Source organism: Physcomitrium patens, chromosome 22 (genome assembly GCF_059467195.1).
Source record: "Physcomitrium patens ecotype Gransden chromosome 22, ASM5946719v1, whole genome shotgun sequence".
Classification (NCBI taxonomy): Eukaryota; Viridiplantae; Streptophyta; class Bryopsida; order Funariales; family Funariaceae; genus Physcomitrium; species Physcomitrium patens.
The window spans coordinates 2,384,399-2,404,573 of NC_143431.1; the positions used below are offsets into that span (position 1 = coordinate 2,384,399).

The 20,175-nt window shown below is 37.9% G+C and overlaps 3 protein-coding genes across 12 annotated transcripts; 2 read left to right on the top strand and 1 right to left on the bottom strand.

The window, feature by feature from the left end:
* The first annotated feature begins 760 nt into the window (after nucleotides 1-760).
* On the top strand, nucleotides 761-7,933 carry LOC112275398 (DNA gyrase subunit B, chloroplastic/mitochondrial). Of its 2 annotated transcripts, none has more exons than XM_090246261.1 (21): nucleotides 761-1,380; nucleotides 1,660-1,789; nucleotides 1,921-2,001; nucleotides 2,189-2,302; nucleotides 2,417-2,473; nucleotides 2,725-2,826; nucleotides 2,989-3,139; nucleotides 3,497-3,573; nucleotides 3,690-3,800; nucleotides 3,984-4,054; nucleotides 4,363-4,504; nucleotides 4,714-4,812; nucleotides 5,193-5,321; nucleotides 5,567-5,681; nucleotides 5,986-6,053; nucleotides 6,201-6,314; nucleotides 6,435-6,551; nucleotides 6,738-6,791; nucleotides 7,087-7,192; nucleotides 7,326-7,456; nucleotides 7,609-7,933. In XM_090246261.1, exons 1-21 carry the CDS (start codon nucleotides 1,139-1,141, stop codon nucleotides 7,675-7,677), a joined length of 2,280 nt encoding a protein of 759 aa, XP_090102387.1. In that variant the 5' UTR covers nucleotides 761-1,138; the 3' UTR covers nucleotides 7,678-7,933. The 2 variants fall into 2 exon arrangements, with proteins under 2 accessions (XP_090102387.1, XP_024361531.1); XM_024505763.3 differs by having other exon boundaries at nucleotides 834-1,380; nucleotides 1,582-1,789.
* Nucleotides 7,934-9,698: 1,765 nt separating this feature from the next.
* Nucleotides 9,699-14,126, top strand: LOC112275250 (dynein regulatory complex subunit 3). Of its 9 annotated transcripts, none has more exons than XM_024505459.3 (14): nucleotides 9,699-9,883; nucleotides 10,001-10,088; nucleotides 10,295-10,411; nucleotides 10,663-10,829; nucleotides 11,083-11,148; nucleotides 11,548-11,628; nucleotides 11,785-11,904; nucleotides 12,141-12,250; nucleotides 12,364-12,538; nucleotides 12,865-12,990; nucleotides 13,199-13,269; nucleotides 13,370-13,493; nucleotides 13,609-13,686; nucleotides 13,780-14,126. In XM_024505459.3, exons 1-14 carry the CDS (start codon nucleotides 9,836-9,838, stop codon nucleotides 13,966-13,968), a joined length of 1,560 nt encoding a protein of 519 aa, XP_024361227.1. In that variant the 5' UTR covers nucleotides 9,699-9,835; the 3' UTR covers nucleotides 13,969-14,126. The 9 variants fall into 9 exon arrangements, with proteins under 9 accessions (XP_024361227.1, XP_090102388.1, XP_073386409.1 ...); XM_090246262.1 differs by having other exon boundaries at nucleotides 13,388-13,493; XM_073530308.2 differs by having other exon boundaries at nucleotides 13,623-13,686; nucleotides 13,780-13,925.
* A 1,194-nt stretch (nucleotides 14,127-15,320) lies between these two features.
* On the bottom strand, nucleotides 15,321-18,984 carry LOC112275251 (putative ADP-ribosylation factor GTPase-activating protein AGD13). Its single transcript, XM_024505466.3, has 9 exons — nucleotides 18,927-18,984; nucleotides 18,688-18,834; nucleotides 18,061-18,151; nucleotides 17,816-17,891; nucleotides 17,400-17,563; nucleotides 16,827-17,115; nucleotides 16,447-16,563; nucleotides 16,159-16,254; nucleotides 15,321-15,726 (listed from the first exon to the last, which is right to left on the bottom strand). Exons 1-9 carry the CDS (start codon nucleotides 18,982-18,984, stop codon nucleotides 15,439-15,441), a joined length of 1,326 nt encoding a protein of 441 aa, XP_024361234.2. The 3' UTR covers nucleotides 15,321-15,438.
* Nucleotides 18,985-20,175: the final 1,191 nt, after the last annotated feature.

The following is a 20,175-nucleotide window of genomic DNA, read 5'->3' on the forward strand; positions in this document are numbered from 1 at the left end:
GTGATGTTAATAATATCTTTGATAATATCCCAACATGCTTTTATGTTTAACCTATGTGAGATGTCTCTAAATTCAAAAACTATTAATTAAAATTTGGTTAGGAATGTTTAAAAATATCATGTTGATTAAAATCTACAAATTTATTTTTTAAATTAATAACACTCTCTATACAAAAAACAATAGATGTCATGCAAGAAACTAATAATGAATAAATAAAATAAGAACTTAAATGATTATCTAAATATTTGAAAGGAAAAAAAAAGTCTTTAAATTATACATCAAATAAAAATAAAGTAATAAGTTTGATTCACAACAACATTCACAAGTGATTTTAGAGTGTGTTCTTTTTTTAAAACTCATTTTCCTAATGACAAAACCTCTCAATCTACAAACTGCTTGCAATTGCAGTTTTTTGCTATCAACTTTTGATAGTTTGCAATTCAAGTTCCTGGCTTGCCAATTGATCTTTCCAGTGAAACCCTAATGAGAATTACCCCATACAAAAGTAGATTGAGGAAGGTAGAGTCAAATCTTAGAAATTATGCCAAAAGAAAACTTGGCTCTATACACACACATGGATTCAAGACAGACAAATTTAGCAATAAGCGAACGTCCTTTGGGCGGGCACCCATCTCGGATACAACGAACGATATAGATGGGGCATGGCCGACGGGCAGGTGGGCAGCTCAGACGGGCAGGTAGGGCGTTGCCCCTGCTAAACCCTACAAACGACGTCGTCGTCCCTTTTCCAACGATCTCACATGCGCAAAGCGTCGCACAAGAATTCTCAAGAATTTAGCACGAAATTCACGGGCCGTTCATTTTTAAGGAGACATAAAATTTGCGATCGACCTTCGAAGTAGAAGATTGTGTTTGCGACAGAGTTTGTGACGCATTTGTATGCAGAAGTCCGTGAAAGAGGTGGAGGCAGAGAGTGTGCAGGATAAGGTGAATTGGGTTCGGTGAGCAGAGGATTTCGCACGTCGTTTTGGGTTGAGGGATTCTATCGCAGGAGTTTCGGGAGAGCGCGACAGTTTCTTCAAATTAGGTTTACATGGATGCAGGGATAGACTACATTTTTAGGCACTGAGGGAAAAGGGTTGTATTGTGAGGAATCTGCGGAGAGGAAGGTGGTATCATGGCTGCCTTGCTAATTCCTCCCTCCTCATGCTGTTCTTCGCCCAAGTTCCTACTCTGCTCTCGCGGCTCATCCTCCACTTCCCCCTTGCTTGTTCTCCTTCGTTCTCTCTGCTTTTCGTCTCACCGGAACACCTCCTCGAAATTGACTTACCGTGTGGCGCTGAGAGCTTACCAGCATCCTTTCAGAGCTCTCCAGAATCAAGTTCCCATTAACGTTTTCCGTACCTCAGTTATACGCCGGTGCGTTCTTAGCACAGTTATCAGGCCTCTGGTGTTTATTTGGAATCTATTCGTCACCCCATTTGTTGGTCAGACGCCACTTCAACCGTTAATCGTTGACATTGTGTATAATCTTTGAAATCCGCATGTAATCTTTCTGCACACTGTCCCAAAGTGTACATTAAATTAGGTTGGTTTGGTAATTGGGGTGTAATCATGCAGGCGGGTTTTTGGGAATAATGAAAGGACTGTGTGTTGTGATGACTCCGCAATAACCTTGAAAACGTTGGGCGGAAGCAGGAGTTTCCACGGAGTCGATAGGAACGCATATTTGCACAGAGAAGGACAGAGGCGGGCCATAACTACATGTCGAGTCGCCAGCGATGCTCTTGATGCAGACGTCAAAGCTTATGATGCAGGCCAAATTCAGGTTCTTGTCTACGTATTAATGCATTTCATTTCAAGAGTATTGAAATGTAAGTTTCTCCGCTTAATTTAGTATCATTGAATCCAAATGTGCGCATTCGCTAAATGAAGCATCGGTGCTCGGGTTTCATGCAGGTTCTTGAGGGCTTGGAGGCTGTTCGTAAGCGTCCGGGAATGTACATTGGCAGCACAGGGACTAAGGGGCTCCATCATCTTGTCAGTATTACCCGTTTCAGCTGTTCGTCACGATTTGCAAGTAGTATTCATTTATAAGTCTTTCAAGAGAATCCAGGAAGTATTGCATTTGGTTGCTACTCTTAGAAAGCGCAGTAGCTTTAGCAACACACGATCTTTTCATTGCAGTTGTATTGAACCTAGTGGTATCTCTGTTAACAATGTGAAGGTATACGAAGTTCTTGATAATGCAATTGATGAGGCTCAAGCAGGGTTCGCTTCTACGGTGGATGTAGTAATCCATACTGATGGTTCTGTCAGTATTTCAGACAATGGACGTGGGGTAAGTTTCTAGTCTTTGTGAGTTTAGGTCTTCGTGGCTGCTTAGCGTGGGTTACAAATGTTTTGAGTTGTGATTTTATTTGTTTATTTCATTCTTAACCTTTGAAATTTTCAGATCCCTACAGATGTTCATCCGGTAACAAGGAAGTCCGCGCTGGAGACTGTGCTTACGGTAACCCGCAATCCTCCCATCCTTGATACATGCTGTCTTTGTGTATCAGATTAAGTTGCGCTGTTTGCTGAAAGAGTGCATCAAGTCTTCAGAAATAAGTAGAAGGGGTTGTTGTGCGTAGTACCGTTCTAAGGTTCGCTGGGGTTCTATCTTGCAAGGGTCTAAACAGAATTCAAATATCATGAAGCTGTGTGTAGGTGACTCTTACTTTGTGTACTTGAGTTGAATAGTAGTTTTCTTGGGTTATTCAGGTTTTACATGCAGGTGGTAAATTTGGAGGAGAAAGCAGTGGGTACAGTGTCTCTGGTGGCTTGCACGGTGTCGGTATCTCAGTCGTGAATGCTCTTTCCGAGGTACTCCTCTTTTCTTATAGAAACTTAGGAAATAGGTGTAACCATGGAGATTTATGCTTTTCTCAAGTAACGATTGATGTATCGGTCCATTTTTGCTGCGCACACTTGTAGACTTCTGTATCTAATCAATCACTAAATAGTCACCATCTTTTCTGATGGCAGAGGGTGGATGTAACGGTTTGGCGCAATGGCCACGAATACAGGCAGTCTTTTGAATTTGGTAAAGCTGTATCACCTCTCAGCGCCTTTCCGCTTCCGAACGACCAAAAAGGGCGTACAGGCACGCGTGTTAAGTTTCTCCCGGACAAGCAAGGCAAGTTATACATTGCATTGTCACTTCCGTCCATACTATGTACTTGGTAAATTGGTCTGTTCTAGTCGTATGATCAAATTTTTAGTCCGTGTGCAACTTAACCTTCCTTTTTTAATAACTGTGTTGCAGGCTGAAAGGTGTTCTGCTTGTCCTGTATTTTCGAAACTGAGAATTAGTTTATCATTATTGCAGACCTGTAAGAACGAAATTCACTTGTTTTTGAAAGAAGATTTTGGTCAGGCAGCGTATGGTCCCACTTCCAGAATATGACAAGTTACTGTTGGGGTGGTTGGTGTCTAGCTACCTTTTAGATGTTTCTCCATGTCCTAACTATGGTGATGGAGATGTTTTATCCAGTGTTCACATCAACTACTGAATTCGACTACAATACCATTTCTGGGCGTGCCCGTGAACTTGCATTTCTTAATCCCCAGGTACTAATTTTGTTCCCTAGTAACTCGCACTTCAGTTAAACAACTTTGCTGTAGAGGTTACTGTTAGAATTGATGAAGTGGGGATTAAGTTTGAGATATATGACTGGTTTGTGCAGGTTACTATAAACTTAATGCAGGAGCATGCAAATTCAGAGAAAGTTCGCTCTAATGCATATCACTTTTCTGGGGGCCTTAATGAGTATGTTCTATGGCTTAACAATGATAAGGTACCGTTCTATAGACTACATGAGTTTGTAAGTGCTGGTATCAGTCTGTCATGGAGCTGCAAATTCGAGTCTTCACTGCCTATACAGCGAACTTGGATATTCATACTCATTTTCACATCAGATCTTAGACTTAAAATTGATGGAAGGAATAGGACTTACAAAATACTTTGGGACTGTTGACAGGAGCGTTTGCATGAACCTATATCTATTCACAGGGAAAGAGAGGGCGTTGCTATCGATGTGGCATTACAATGGTCAGCCTCTTTCACTTTGCTTTCTTTGAGAACGTTGTTGCCATTATGTTTTGAAAACTTATTATCTTCACTGCCAGGGTTTGTTATTTGATAATAATTGTGATAAGCGGATCAGTGCTTCCGTACGTTGACGATTGGGCATAGTTTTGGGCTTTTGTCAAGTTCTCCAGGATTCATTTCTCCATAAGAACTTTTAGGCAAAATACAGTGAAGTTCATGAAGGCAGGATGTAAGTGTTGGAGACTGATTAAAAGAATGTGCATGAATTTGATTTAAAGATCTGTTGTTTTTGCGCTTCTTTGGTCCAGGAGTGCTGATCAATACACGGATACCATTTTAGGGTATGCTAATAGCATTCGCACTTCTGACGGTGGTACTCACCTAGATGGAATGAAAGCTGCTGTTACTCGTACACTTAACACTCTTGGAAGGAAGGCAAAAATTTTGAAGGTATATTCGGACTTTAACTACTTTCTGTTTCACCATACATGAAATGAGACAAATTGGTGATGTCTGCATATGTTTGCTGCCGGCCATGTGTGATTGCTGTGAGTAAACTGTAATACTAAGCATGGTAAGTAGTTTACATTTCTTGGAGGGATTACCGAGGTCATCTTAAGAAGGTTTTTCTGAGTTCGACGTTTTTGTGAGCATTTCAGGAGAAGGACGAAAACTTGTCAGGAGACCACGCTAGAGAAGGTCTTACTTGTGTTGTTGCAGTGAAGGTTCCCAATCCAGAGTTTGAGGGACAAACTAAGGTACTCATATGGCAGTATGAGATTAGAATGATGGCGATATGTTATGGTTTATTTTGTAGTGGGTTTGCATATTGCCAGCGATATTCTTGTCTTAGAGATATTTTAGCAGGGCATCTTGGGGAATACTTAGATGAGATCGACGCTCGCTAAAAATTTGAAAAATTTGAAAAATAAAAAATTCGTCGGTCTTCTTGATGTTACGTTGTTTCTTATCGCGTAGGCACTATTTAGAATGAATTGAGGTTAATTCCCCTCTATGTCAAAAAATGTTCAACTGCATATTCTTATAGGTTTCATAGCCGTGGCAATCAATAATTTGTTAACTTAAACGTCCTGTTTTATTTTCTGTAGAGTGACAATGTCTGCGTGGGTGGGGACAGACACGGTTAGGAAATCCAGAAGTACGACGAATTGTTGACCAAGCAGTTCAGGAGTTGGTTACCGAATACTTGGAACAGCATCCCAACACTCTTGAGGCTATATTGTCCAAGGCTCTTCAGGCTTTCAGGGTACGGGGATGTCCTTATCATTCCTCAAACTTTCAGGCATTTGTATGGGAATTTTTGAACAGTTCATTTTAAGGTTATTTGTTTTGTTGGTTCCCTCCTCACTCTTTGGGACACTCTGGGGCTCTCGATCTTTGGTATCTGCAGTGAGCAGTCTCTTAGGTTTTCGAGTCTGATCTGAATGTAACTTTTTTGAGATCAAACGATTGTTGCGCTAATTTTATTCAGTGTCTACTGCATGATTGCAGGCAGCAATGGCTGCAAAGAAAGCAAGGGAGCTTGTGAGACGAAAGAATGTTTTAAAGTCCTCCATGCTCCCTGGAAAGCTTTCTGATTGTTCCTGTACAGATCCCAGGAACGCTGGTGCGTCCTTGTTCATCTTCTTCTCTTTTTAATTTAAAAAAAGTAATTATTATAAAGTAAAACACCCCTGAATGTATATTCTTTGTCTAACAAGCATATTGATTAGGTAAATTACCGTAAGTTTGCTGGGCATAATTTATCTCAAGCAGTATGATGTAAATTCTTTATGTAACACTTTTTTTTTCCTCCTATTTCTTTTCACTGGATAGTGTTCTTGGACCATCTTATCTCAACACTTTTGATTTACTTGGCACGTTTGAGAGAATTCCTCATAGTACATATATGTGATATTCTCATGCAACAGAAATTTTTATTGTGGAGGGAGATTCTGCTGGAGGCAGTGCCAAACAGGGCCGCGACCGTCGTTTCCAGGTTTGCGTTTGCAACCAGTATTCCGTAACATCCAGTGGGTTCTTTTTGCTAATTAATAGGTTAAGGAAAGGAACAATTTGATGTTAGAAGTCTGTAAAGGTTATGGTTCACCTTCCTTAATGTGTTAGTTCTTGTGAATGAGGGCAGGCAATATTACCACTTAGAGGAAAAATTCTGAATATTGAGCGCAAAGATGATGCTGCTATTTATAAGAATCAGGAGATTCAGAATTTGATCTTGGCATTGGGACTTGGTGTGAAGGTACATATATCTTATCCCTTCTCTGCAATCAACTGACAGAAAACGTTTTGACAATCAATTTTCAATAAATATACGCTGGATGTGCTGCGGAATAGATTCTCATTTGCGTATTGATCACAGGGTGAGGAGTTTAGTAAGGATTCATTGCGTTACCACAAGATAATTATTCTGACAGATGCGGATGTGGATGGTGCTCATATCCGCACCTTGCTTCTAACATTCTTCTTTAGATATCAGGTAATTGAGAGTCTCTCTTCTAATCCTTGCTTCTTTTCTGTAGCACTGAGGCTGAGCTGAATCTTATTTCAATATTGTAAGCTGATTATATAATGCAGTGTTGGAACAATGTATCATTTGAATAAGAATGTCACCTCAAGTATATTTTGGTAGGTATTTAACTGTTTGGTTTGGCTTGTTAAACAGAGGGCTCTGTTCGAGGCTGGATGTATATATGTTGGAGTACCACCACTTTATAAGGTACTTTTTACCTGGAATCTTCCTTTTTGTGTATGTTTGGTACTTCACTAAGAGACTGTGCATGTCAGAACACACAAGACTTGTGTGCCAGCCTTCTAGCTCATCTTAAGCTGGGTCTTCGAGGGTCCGTGTTACCACTGGAGTTCAGAGACTTGAGGCTGAAAGTTGAAATGAAACAACTTGTATGTGATCTACCTCGTTGAATACAGATATGTTGCTTTATCTTCAAAGGAAACATAAACGAGACATGTTTCACGTGGAATGCTAATAATCTATTTTTGTTCGTTCATTTTAGGTGGAAAGAGGGAAGCAAGCTCACTATTGTTTCAATGAATCTGACTTGAAGAACGTGTTGAAAACCTTTCCCAGCAATGCGTCCTATAACATTCAACGATTCAAAGGTTTGCTGCCTTATTACCGACCTTGTCTGCATAACTATGACTGGAGATCTATATTATTTATTTACTTATTTATTGTTTTGGTTCCTTCCCTTTATTGAACATGCTTACAAGGATTTTATTTCGATTCTCGTAGGGTTGGGAGAGATGATGCCACAACAATTGTGGGAAACCACACTTGACCCGCAGCAACGCATGTTGAAGCTACTAACATTGGAGGATGCTGCTGAGGCTAGCATGATGTTTTCTACCCTCATGGGAGATAAGGTGCTATGAGTTCTCCAGTCTACATCTCATCAATCTCTGCGGCTGTTTTAGAAGCTATTTGTGTTCCAGAAAGACTTAGCGATATAATCACTAGAACTGGTGTCAATAATACTTTCCTTCTTTTCTCATTAAGTTGGTGGATTCTTCCTCAGGTGGAGCCTCGGAAAGAGCTTATTCGAACTAATGCATCACGGATGAAGTTGGAGAACCTCGATCTATAGCCTCCAAGTTGCTAATGTTTCAGACACTCTCTGATTTCTAGGTTATGCAATCTCGAACAATGAACATTCAAAACAGGAAATTTTCTATCTATTAGAGGGCTTAGAGGGTCACCTTGTCAAGTTGAAATGTCCCCTTTTATTTGGGGTCATTATGGAAATTGGAAGAAAAACCATAGATTTTTATATGGGGTTTTGACACTGGGAATCAGTCTGTAAGCTTTATTTTAAGAACATTTTCAAAGTGATTCACAAGCAACAGGCTCTTTGTCGCCTATAAATGTTTAAGTAATGTAGAAGCTCTGTGCCAGGCCAGGTCTTTTTATCTGTGTCAATAATTTGGGAGGAAAATGCTTCTTCATGACCCAGCCATGGATCATAATTCGCTCAGATTAGAGTTACACAAGGGAGGTTAAATCTGCAAAAAACTTCTCCTTAGTAACAAATCATAATCTAAATTTGATATTGTAATACCAATTAACTACTTAATAAAATGTAGCTTACTTAAAGTTTACAATCAATACCAAGAGATGTAAGTAACTTGATTTCAGCTAAATTGTTTGCATAAAAATTTAAATTTTTACTTGGTTTAGAGACGTGATTACTTAAAGATAAATACTTTGCAAAGCAATAAATCATCAATATAATTTGTTTTTAAAACCAAATATTTTTTCTCACTTGTGAGTTATAATCACAAAATGAATCCTATCTTTTTTATATTTGTGTTTCTAGTTTTCTTGATTGGTATTAGAAAATTATAAAAATAGAATTGCTTCAAGAAACGCTGTAGCTGTATAAATCTCTATTCTTCATGGCAAAAGTAATAATAATCAAGAACATATTGAGTTTAACTATAATAGCCTTTTAAATTGCATTTATTTTTAGCTATAAATAAAAAATTACAACTACTTACAAATTCCAAAAAAATAAAAAAATCAAATAAAATCCGATACTCATTTTTAATAACAAATCCTTTTTTTAATTGTATTTAGATCAGAAGACAACACCTTCAATTTTTTATGTTCAAATTTTACTACAAAAGGCTAATAGCAATAAGTAGTAAAGTAGGGATTAAATGCTTTTTCCAAAGCACTATGATTTTATTATTTCTATTCAAGTTTTTGTTGTAATTAAGATGTTACAAACTTTGGCATGTCAGCCATATTTCTTAATAATATGAAGCATCAATGTAATAGAGTGCGATTTTTTTTAAAAAAAATACAAAATAAGAGAATTGATGTGGATTTGTCTAGTTGTAATAAATTAAAGTATCTAAATATTCTCAAAGAATGCTACAATGGATAGCAATAGAGAATATTCCATTGAAAGGACAAGTTGTCTATCTTAGTCCAATAATTTTTTATTTTTTATTTTTTTAAATTAAAATTCTTTTGCAAGAAATAACATTATCTTCTTCCATATGAAATTCTATTCTTCTAGAATTTTTCATGGTGAACTCTCATTGATTTCTCTAATCTCTACTAAGAATCTCCCAAACTATCTTTTCATTCTAACTCTCTATGAATACAACATATAATAAAAATAAAAATAAAAAGTTGTAAAATTCATAAAAATAAAAAATAAAAATTCTCTATGAATACAAAATAAAAAATAAAAATAAAAAGTTGTAATTGAGCCTATGTTAAGGTCTTTATATATTAGTAATATTTATGTAAACCTCAAAATCTTTTGCCTCATATATGCTAAATTTGTATAAATTTGTATGATAAAACTTTTTAAATGTCTATTTTAAGACAATTAACAAAAAAAAATCCTATATAATTTTGAATAGCTCAAATAACTCACGTGATTACCCCAAGTTTATTGAACTTCAAAGCATGTTTTGAAGACGAAAAAAACAGACAAGAATAGGAGGAGGGGGTCACTCCCGGTCTACACGTTCCCACGTTCCATAAAGGAAACGTTTCATCGAAATGGATGAAAGATCAGCCTATAATCATCCGAATGGATGGATGAAACGAAGTGCAGAAGAGGTCGGCGACGCCACCATCACCAGCAAACAATTCAAATTGCATTCAAATCTGCATTCCGCGAGACGACAAATCCTTGTGATTATTATTATTATTATTATTATTATTGTTGTTGTTGTTGTTGTTGTTGTTTTGTTTATTGTTTACGTTTTAGGGTTTGAAGCACCGAAATGGAGGGCAAAGCAATCACCACCGAGGTCCTTCGTGCGGCCATTCAGGTATTAATTACTATCCTTGGCTCATTCTGCAACATCAGTAATCTGAGATTTTTGCATGATGAAATCGTGAGTTGAATCGCGAGTTTGATGGTGGCATGATCGGGATTGCGATGGAAGATTGAAGGCACAGCCGACGAAGGGATTGAGGAGCGCAAGCAAGTGCTCCCTGTGAATGAGATTCGCTGGCTTAACTTCTCTTTTAAAGGTTCTTTTTGGTCGTGACCGTCATTCCTTTGGTAGGGATTTTGTTTGATTGTGGCTGGTGCGGCTGCCAGTCTCTGACTATCGTTTGAATTTGGATCCGTCTTATTCATTGTTAAATAGGCTTTCGGTGGGAAATGTGGATTTTCGTAATTTGAATGAGAGAGGAGGAATTTAATGCGCGTGATAGTGTTTGTGCAAGCGGTGCAGGAATTAAGAATATTGATTACCTGGTTGGCTTGGAGCGTCTTGTTAAGCTACAGCTTGACAACAATAACATCACAAAGATTGAGAACTTAGAACATCTCCACACACTTACCGACCTTGGTATGGTTGATCGATTCTGAGTGGCTTGAATCACTGGCCAAGTGGTGATCCTGATCGTGGGAATGACGAACTGTGAACAGATTTTTCTGCTGATTTCATGGATTTTGTTGATATTTTCTTCTTACCGAAGCTGCTAAAACCTGCTGAAGTGCGAATTAGACCAAAATTAAAATGAAACAATTGCACATCTTCTGGATTTGATAATGACAGGAAAAGAACTAATAAATTTGTTATGACCAAGATGACCGCAGATCTTTCTTTCAACAAAATAGAGAAGATCGAGAATTTAAGCGGGTTGACGGGGCTTCTGGACCTGTCCCTATACAATAACAAGATTACCGTGCTTGAGGGCCTTGAGGCGTTAGAAGAAATTAAGTCGCTATCTTTGGGAAACAATCAAATTAAAGACCTGGACAAAGTATGTAGACGGAAATTTAATGTCTTTTAACTTCACACCAGCTGGGTCTATTGCCATTCAACATGCTAAAATTTGTTTGAAATAGTCCCCCATATCTAATATCTTGATATCTAGTTTTCGATGCCTTCGTCAGCTGCTATGTTGACAACGTGACAAGCTACCTTTTTTGCAAGTTAGGTTCTCGATCACTGTCTAATATGTCAATTGCCAAGATGGGTGATAAAAAGTTCACATGAAGCATAGTTCGCTGCAGGTATTGTATCTGCGACAATTTCGTTTCTTACGGTTACTGTGTCTTGAAGGCAATCCCCTCTGCATGGTAATATTTCAGAATCTCGTCTGTCGTTGAATTTGAGTACTGCTATGGACATACCGCAGAAACCAAGCATTTGGAGTAATAAGCTTTTTTGCACGACATTCGGATACATCCAAATTCATCAAGTTGATGAACACAACGACCTAATTTCTCTCTGAAACACTATATTCGAGGAGTCACAAACTTTCTGCTATTTGATTAAAACGCTGGATGTTAGCATGACGTTTTCCATTTTTCTAGTGTTACTTGGCACAAGCTTACCTATGCTACTTTTTAGGGGAGACATATTTAGTGACAGGGTACTTGCAGACACCGTATGGGTTGTCGTGGTATTGTCTGTTAGTTTGAATCATGAGAATATTTTTCTGCATATAGATATTCTTTTGTTGCAGATTTGTGCAGGACCCAGAGTACAAGCTTTTCACGATAGCATGGATGCGCAACTTATTGTACCTCGATCATCATTTCTGCTTTGCAAGCTTGGTAAACAGGATATCCTTCGTTCCTCAGCCCAGATATGCCTCAATCCCAACTATTCAATCGAATGCGAGATGAGCACTGTACTGAGAATTTTGTAACACAAAAGTGCTGCATTTGCGCTTTGTCGCACATAACTAATGTGCGCTGCTGTGGTTCCAGGTCAAACAAGCTAGAGAAGTGTATCAAGATGCAATGACAGAAGTGCAGGAGAAGGACAAGCTGGACACCATTGCCTGGACCCAACGCAGAGCATCCAGGGTTCAAATCAAAACATTCATGGTGCGTTTTGAATTTGTTGGTTGCAATGTCAAAAATCAAGTGTAATCTTCCGGGTTTCGCTTTGCTCACTCGACCCAAACTAGAGGATAGCAGTAGTTTCTGTTAAAGTCTGTATAGGGATTCTTAATGTTAGTACATTTCTATCAACTTTTACACGGTAAAATTGACATGGAAAAAAAAAAAAAAAAAAAAAAAAAAAATTGTAACTGATTTCCATTGTTGTAACTTTTACGCAGTTGGCACATCTAGATCATGTTAACGAGTTCTTTGACTATATGTTTGAAAAAGATCCTGAGCACCGCAAACTTCTGACAATACCCGGGCTGGTTGTAGCTGGAATCGATGCGTATCCTCAAACACAATACTTTAAGCTTCCTAGCCTTGTTGATTATTGTAATTTGAACGGTAGATATCGATGACTTAAAGTTTAGGAATTTTCATCTCAACAAAGTAGTGCAGGTATCGCCAAAAGTTTAGAACTGCGGCAGATGATCTGATCGCGAAAGTAGTCGGACTTCACGAAAAACGATGTGAGGAGAGGCGCCTGTATGAGCTTGCCGTTCAGGGTGTCCTCGCACGGCGAGATGGTGAAGGTCGTGAACTCCTTCGAAGTTTGCACAAAAAGAAGAAAAAGGTGTATTCAAATTTAATTTTTGTCGTCATACTCATGTGGAGTACCATTAACAAATGTGAACAATATAAGTTTGTACTCATCATTTCATAAGCTGCTCTGGTGTCTAAATAGTGTTGACTTCACCAAGAGCCTCAATAGTCTGTGACGGATAAACATAGTCCCTGCTGTGCCCCCCCCCAAAGAGATTGAGTGCCAGAATCACTCAAATGTCCTGAAAAACAAACACACATTATCACATTCTGAAGAGTTCGCGGTTCATCGAAACAGCTCATCTTCTACTCTACCTTTCGAATGGTTCTGATCTATAGCGGCTCATATCTGTGCAGGTGTTTCAACATTGTCGATCGGACCGGACCACTGCAGAGGCGAACATGATGGAATTGTATACCGATATAGACGTTTTAAAAGAAAAGTTGTTCGAGATTGAAGTCGAAACTTATGGTGAAATAAATGTACGCATATCCGTGCTACTTAATTGATATTTAAAACTAGTGGTTAAGTTCGTTACGAATTTTGTGAAGCGAGCGATGTCGTGTTCTAATGTTCGCAGTGATGATGTAGAGAGCTTTTGACGTGACAATAATTCCTCTAGCTTAGTCAGAGGATTTTCCATATTCTTCTTTTCAGGCTTCTTATGGTGCTTTTGCTTGATCTGTTCAGAAATTGTGGAATGAATTTGAAGATTCGTTTTACGAAACCCTTGATCATGCCAAAAATTTCTTCGCAGATTTATATCCTCTTCTTGAAAGTTCAACTATTTTGCTCCATCTTGTGTAGTGGATAATAAAGTCGCTATAGATTAATTTTTTTGACCTTAACATCAATATTCACCTTCGGTCAACTAAGAACGGCAGAGGGCGAATGGTCTGAAACTCTACTAACAGCTTCAGCAGCTATCGCAGAAAGATACGATGCTGGTGATGTCGAAGAGGAAGTGGATGACGTTGCTTTTGCTGTGAGCAACTCCAGTCATATCTTAAATACGTTAATAATAGACTAGTGTTTTAATACAAATCTGCTCTTAACACACACACAAAAAAAAAAAATCAAGTTATCAATGAACCGTGCAGCTATTATCCGACAGAGAGGCGATGACCAATTGCATTTCAGCCTCGAAAGATGGACATGGGCTCACAATGGATATGGAGGTTTTCTCTTCAACTTTCCTCGAAGCTTCTTTAGTACTTTAAAAAAATCCTCTCAACCTATGCGACGTTAACATTTTCTTGACCTGGTCACAGGAGGATATGAAAGTAAAGGCCATTGAAGCTTTGCGAAAGAAAACTTACGAGGAAGGCATCATGTTCATGATCAAGCGTAACCGAGAAAAAATCTCTGAAATCTGGTTCATAATTGATAAAAATAGAGACGAAATCGATTTCATGAAGCAACAAGTCCTTCATGGTGATGTTTCTAGTGTGCGAGCTTGATTTCCAGGCATGTTATTGCAGCATCCTGAACCAAAGATGCTTCCTTTGCACCCTCTACTGGCTTAACATGATTACTAAGTGAAAGAAATGACAATATTGGTTAAGATAACGTAGAACATAAGTTAGAACGATGAGAAAAAAAAGAAAAAAAAGAAAAATATTACCATTTGAGAGCGCTCCACGTAAAAACAAAACAACGTGAACCTCGTGGGCTTCATCAGCAGGTGGCAAGGAAGCATGCTTTCTTGGACACTTCTGCTCATACAAATAAGGCCATTAAACTAGTGCACCTGCACAGTTGATTGTTGAGTTGAGGGAGGCCACACGCGGAAAAATTTGCAGCTGTTCGGCTGCATATTCGAAAATCATGAGCATGTGCTGCACAAGATGGTGACCAATACTATCATGATCCACTCAAAGCCCCATATAGATTCTCGTCAAAGCCGCAGGGTAATTGGTGTTAGTTGACAATGGTCCTTGTCATTCAGAATTTTATTCAGTAACTAGTGCTTAAGTGTGTATGTTTGGGTATGGATATGGTGTAGATATGATTGTTTATGCTCCAAATAAGACGCTTAATAAATAAAATAAAATAGACAAGGTGGTGTTGATATGAAGATATTATTCAATATGATGCAATAAGTTTAAGTTTAGTGGATTTTTTTTTCAAAATCAACTTAAAACGTGATTTTAAAAGTTAATGTATTCTACCATTGTTGTGGTCATTGAAATTGAGATAAAATTTTATAATACCTCTAAAACCACTAAAATATATTATAAACTTGAATTTATAAGCAAGTAGTAAAACCCAGGTTAAGGTGAAATATGGTGTGTGAGAGTTTCTACCATTTGTTAAGTTACAGCAAAACAAATAGTTTCATGTCATAATTATAAAAAAAAATGAAACACATCATGGTATATTTATCTTCACCATCTCAATAGAATCAATGACATAATGTTTTTTTTTTTTTTTTTTTTTTTTTTATCGCCATGATACAAAAAAGTTATGTGATTTTCTCGATGCAAATTAGATAAGGTATATAAATATATAAAAAATATAAACAATATTGATAGAAACAATCGTAACATGCAATAGGCCATTGAAATAAAAAGTTGAGATTTGAAAATGCATGAAAAAAATGGTAAAACTTTTAAATAGAAACACATAACTTTGCAAGAACCTTGTTAAATATTTAACCCCATACATGATAGCATTTTGCCAAAAACGATCTAGACTTCAAAAAAATAATTCCTACCATACTATACTTGTATAGTAGAAGGTGATTTGAAAACAAAAAAAAGAAAAAAAGAAAAAAGAGACTGCAGTCATCTTTGACTCTTCAACAATTGCATTTTAGAAAATATATGTAGCACACCTTCATGTATGAGATACATAGTACATAAGAAAACCATTTGAAGCTGAACTCGTTAAAGAATCAGCTACCTGTGCAGCATACATTCAAAGGCAGACTACGGTGCATGGATTGGGACCCATTCAAGCGATAATTCTAACTCTCCCCTCTCCACATTCTTGAGCTTAAAAATTATGTCCTGTTTGATTACCCCGTCGATCACCTCAATGTTGCTATCTTCGATTAGAGAGTTGTCGCTAGTAGCGAGCCATCGACCTATTTTCTCAGAACCAAACGCTTCAAACATACCTTGGTGCATCTGCGCAGCCAGGATGAGAGGGTTGAGGTCCACTTCTGCCGTTCCCATGGAATCATCGGCTGAAAACACATCATGATCAAACACTTCCTGCAATTACAAGGGTATCACACCAAGTCTTCTTAGCAAATGATCAAGCCATTCAGTGAATTCATCTTGGTAAATTCAGTGTTCACCCATGAGAACTTTGTACAAGCACTTATACAAATATGGTGATAGGTGATGAGTAGGTCAATATTAGTGTTCGTGGATGGAAATGTAAGATGATTCACAAGCCTGCACATATTCTAATCTACCAAGATATTCAGAATAGAAGCATGATATGTTGGAGTATACTGATTGTTCATGTATAGAACATCTTACAACCGGCATCGAACAAGTGGGGTTCATGAAATATCAGCATTTAATGAAATTGTTCCCTATACTTGACAAAGTCAATGATAGAATTCCATACAGGTAGTAAAAACTGACTAGCAAACTGAATCCAATATTGTACAGATAGTTTTTCCTTTGCAAACGTACCAGCTTGACCGGTTGTGGAGGGTTTCCGACTGAGAAGTAGAATTCTTCTTTCCAGACTGGGTTGAGATTTCTGTTCACCACTCCAGTTTTAAAGGTCTGCAGCAAATGAAAATACGAATCGATGAGATCTGACACTTACGTGACTTCTCCATCCAACATTATCCGCCCCAGTAACAAATACAGAGGCTGATGGAACCCAGGAAATTACAAACAAGTTTATTAATAATAAAGGGGTTTGTTGTAAGATGCGACTAAGAGCTGAAGCTATCATGCAATACAAATGCATACCTGCGTTCCATAAGAGACAGAAACGTAAGGGTCACTAGACAGAAGGTCTCGAACAACCAAGCTCCTGCCTCTTATGATTGTCACTTTCAACATCCCCAACGACTCTTCTTTGCGAGCCTGTTACCCCACAAGTCCTCAAAACGTTCGAATATTAATTTTAGTTACGTGTCCCTACCGAACGTGAACACTTGGCTCCTAAACCTGGAATTATTTGATAAAGTGAAGGATATTATGTATGAATTACTCTTGCATAAAAGCATATAATTCTAAAAGCAGTATACTCCGCTACGCTATTAAGTTCACAATGAGGTACATCAAGAAGCTGCAACTTTCCTTCTTAATTTTATGGAACAATGAAGCATTAACTAACTGGGCATTACCGAGCTGGAAGAGCTGGAACGGGATGACACTCCACCACTTCTTCCACTTGAAGCCAAGGAAGAAGAGTTCGAGTAGTTATTAAAACTACCTGGTGGGGTTTCACCCTGATTTAGTCGAGATGATCTAGAGTTGCTAGTCACCGAATCTCTGTTGTTGTTCACTGAATCCCTGTTGCTAAGTGCTGATGGGTTCAGGCTCGTTGGTTCCGTGCTGGAAGAAGACCTTGTACGAGAAGTAGCTTTCATTCGCAAGTTTGGTTTCAAAAACTCTTGATCCTCATATTTGCGCCTGCACAATTTGGTGAACGTCAGATAAGTAGTAGAGTAGTTGTATAAGACGTCTTTCAAAAAATCTTGAAGTACAAAAGAATGCTTCACATTTAAAGATTCCTGCAGTTCAATATTACAGAAGACTGATGCGTGAAATAAATTATATTAATCAAAACAGATATTACAAGATAAAACGATATCCAAACATTGAAGAACATTCAAACTAAAGTATGGGTGCAAGTGTTTCTCCCCACATTAACACTCCTATCCATAGTAAGATAAATAATTGAGCAAATCGATCACCTTATAAAGTCAGTACGTTCGTCAATAGATGCATTTGGAGAGGGCTTTCGAACATCAGAAGGTATGCACTTTTCATAGACAGAGTTAGCTGCTGCATTTCCACCCACGGCCTCCATGACCTCAACTTGCTCATCTGACCATTCTTCGAGATTCACAGAAACCACCTGGAACAGGAGTACTAGATCTTAGGTCTAACACACTGCATTCTCGTAGCACTTGATTACGATTCAGAAAACGTAAAATGTCATGCTACTTAGTTTAAAGGAGAAGAACCCTTCCTGTGTGATATGGAGAAGTAATAGCTTTCAGCTCAATTTTGGCACCAAAGCCGCAATGAATGAATCAATGAAGACAACGATTGAACTTGATCATGCAAATACTACGGATATATCTCGAAATCTAGATGGTGGACTTACAGTGGAGATGTGTGCACCAAGGTCGCGGTGCACCTCATAGCACTTGGTGCATATAAACACTCCTATACTTGTCGATCTGTGTAAACCCATTTTACAGAACAGTGTCAATAAAGCCTACGATCTAAGAATTTTTCTAAGTAATTATATTTGAATAATAAATAAAGGGACGCTCTACACTGGATATCTTCACAAAACCCGTCGAACACAGACTGGAAGAAGAAAAACGAGAGAGATTAGAGACTTACGCCCATTTTGGATAAGGGGCCCTACAATCTGCACACAGACGGTTGTCCGGTTGTTGCAGCAATTTCTTAAGCTTATCCATTACAAATTTTTCTGCGCAATCACACAAAAAAAAAAAAAAAAAAAAAAAAAAAAATCAACACCCTAAGCTCGTCTCAGAACTGAACTCCCAACAACTACCTTCTTCCCGACAGTGCTAGGCAAACAAACCGCGGTATCCAAGATTCGACGACTCATTTCAAAATCCCTTGAACTAAATCCAATACTCTACTCCCGCCGAACCTTACAGAATTTACAAGCATAGCTTAGCACGGTGCGCAAACTAAGAAAACAGAAACCACATGTCGTGGTCTCAGAAATGTGCTGCTCGTCACTAGTGCTTCGACCACATCGTCAGAATCCAACCCATCCCAACCTGGGCAGGAGCCGGTTTCATGCAAAAGGGATGAAGCGCAAGTGAATTATACACAAGGGATAGGTAACGCAATCAAGCAACGACTCTTGGAGGGAAAAGAAACCTCAGATTCGAGTCGAATATACCGAAGACACGGCGAGGCACTGGAGTTCTAGCGGCGAATCGACCAGACCCACAACCGAAGCACAGAGCAAATGCTTCGAATCCTGCTCACCGATCCTGTACCGACCGGGGCAGCGAGGCTGCAGCGTCGTTGCGGAGCGGAATGCGAGCGCTCCGACGCAGACTGAGTACACAACAACAGCAACAACAACAACAACAGCAGAATACGAGGAATCCGAAACACAAACTGGCTGTCGATCTGCGGCAAAACAAGTCCAGTCTCGGTGCGGCTCCGATCTGGTGCCACTGCCGCAGCTCCTGGTCCCCCATTCCGCTCAGGTCTTGATTCACGTCTCGGGACCTCGTCCAGGTCCGTGATGTGGATGAGGATATCGATTGATTTCCTCATGGTCTGGCTGAAATTTGGGCAGTCTACCTCCTCGTTATATATGTATTTTTATTTAATTATTATTATTATTATTATTATTATTGGCTAACCCTAGGATTAACATAGTAATAGATATTTTTTAGTTTTTTAGTTTTTCCAACTTAGTGTATTTTTAGTTTTCCAACATTTAAGTGTATAGAACTTATTGGTTGCAAGACTCCAACACTACCCACAGTACTCGAAGATTTCTTAAGCATTTTTGTGATGATCTGTAAGAATGCATTAAACATGTCTATTTTTAGATATGTTATTGAAATTTTGATGGACCCATTTTTTCATGCATAAAATAAAAACATATGTTTATAAATTATATAGTAAATTTAAGATTCAAAAAAAATTCGTACCATTTTTATACATCTTATTTTTGATAATTATAATGACAATAAAAGCCTTATCTTAAGAATTCCCAACACATTCTGTGGTTCTACATGGGCTTTATTTAGGTGTTTTGGTACAGAGAGGCTATTAACTACAGATGCTGATAGAACCATATTTAAAAAAATTGCCAAAAATTGTTGAGAAACTTAAGACAATTAAAATTAAAATTAATATTAGATTTTAAATTTTAATGTAATTAAAAGATATTTATTATTATATACATCTTATGATTTTTTTATTATTATTCTCATCAATGAGTTTTTCTAAGATTTGAAGTAGTACAACTGTCATTAAATCCATTTTATTCCATTATAATTTATTTTCGAAAAATTCTCTTACCACATACAAGATTACATAAATGTTGGTGGAAATATGATGATATATAAAAAGTTTCAAGGTTATATTTATATTTATTTTCAATTTTTAGCTGATTAATTAAATAGATTTAATATCAAAAAACCACCATATATATTTTTAAATAAATAAAAAATATTTATATTCTTAATTATATGGTTTTTAATTATTCCATAATCTACGTAAAATGACATTCAAAATATTTTTAGCAAACCAACATACCAAAGGAGTGTTTATACTTTGGAAACAAGATGAGTGGCTACAACTTTCAAATCCTTACTCATATGAAATCGAGTTAACTTTATGAGATAGGAACATCAACTCAAAGGTTGTAAGAGGAAAAGATTAATAACAGTTATAATACAACATGAACAGTATCATCTCTTAGGATTTTCTTTAGCCCCCCCCCCCCCCCCATAA

Coding starts and splice junctions, on each gene's coding strand:
- LOC112275398 (XM_024505763.3), top strand. CDS start 1,139: ATGGCTGCCTTGCTAATTCCTCCCTCCTCATGCTGTTCTTCGCCCAAG. Junction 3,140..3,496: donor GTTTCTCCCGGACAAGCAAG/GCAAGTTATACA, acceptor TGTTTTATCCAG/TGTTCACATCAACTACTGAA. Junction 4,055..4,362: donor ATCGATGTGGCATTACAATG/GTCAGCCTCTTT, acceptor TCTTTGGTCCAG/GAGTGCTGATCAATACACGG.
- LOC112275250 (XM_024505459.3), top strand. CDS start 9,836: ATGGAGGGCAAAGCAATCACCACCGAGGTCCTTCGTGCGGCCATTCAG. Junction 10,412..10,662: donor CCACACACTTACCGACCTTG/GTATGGTTGATC, acceptor AGATGACCGCAG/ATCTTTCTTTCAACAAAATA. Junction 12,991..13,198: donor AAACTTATGGTGAAATAAAT/GTACGCATATCC, acceptor TGATCTGTTCAG/AAATTGTGGAATGAATTTGA.
- LOC112275251 (XM_024505466.3), bottom strand. CDS start 18,984: ATGAGGAAATCAATCGATATCCTCATCCACATCACGGACCTGGACGAG. Junction 18,835..18,926: donor CCTGGACGAGGTCCCGAGAC/GTGAATCAAGAC, acceptor GTTTTGCCGCAG/ATCGACAGCCAGTTTGTGTT. Junction 16,564..16,826: donor GTTCCAGCTCTTCCAGCTCG/GTAATGCCCAGT, acceptor GTGGGGTAACAG/GCTCGCAAAGAAGAGTCGTT.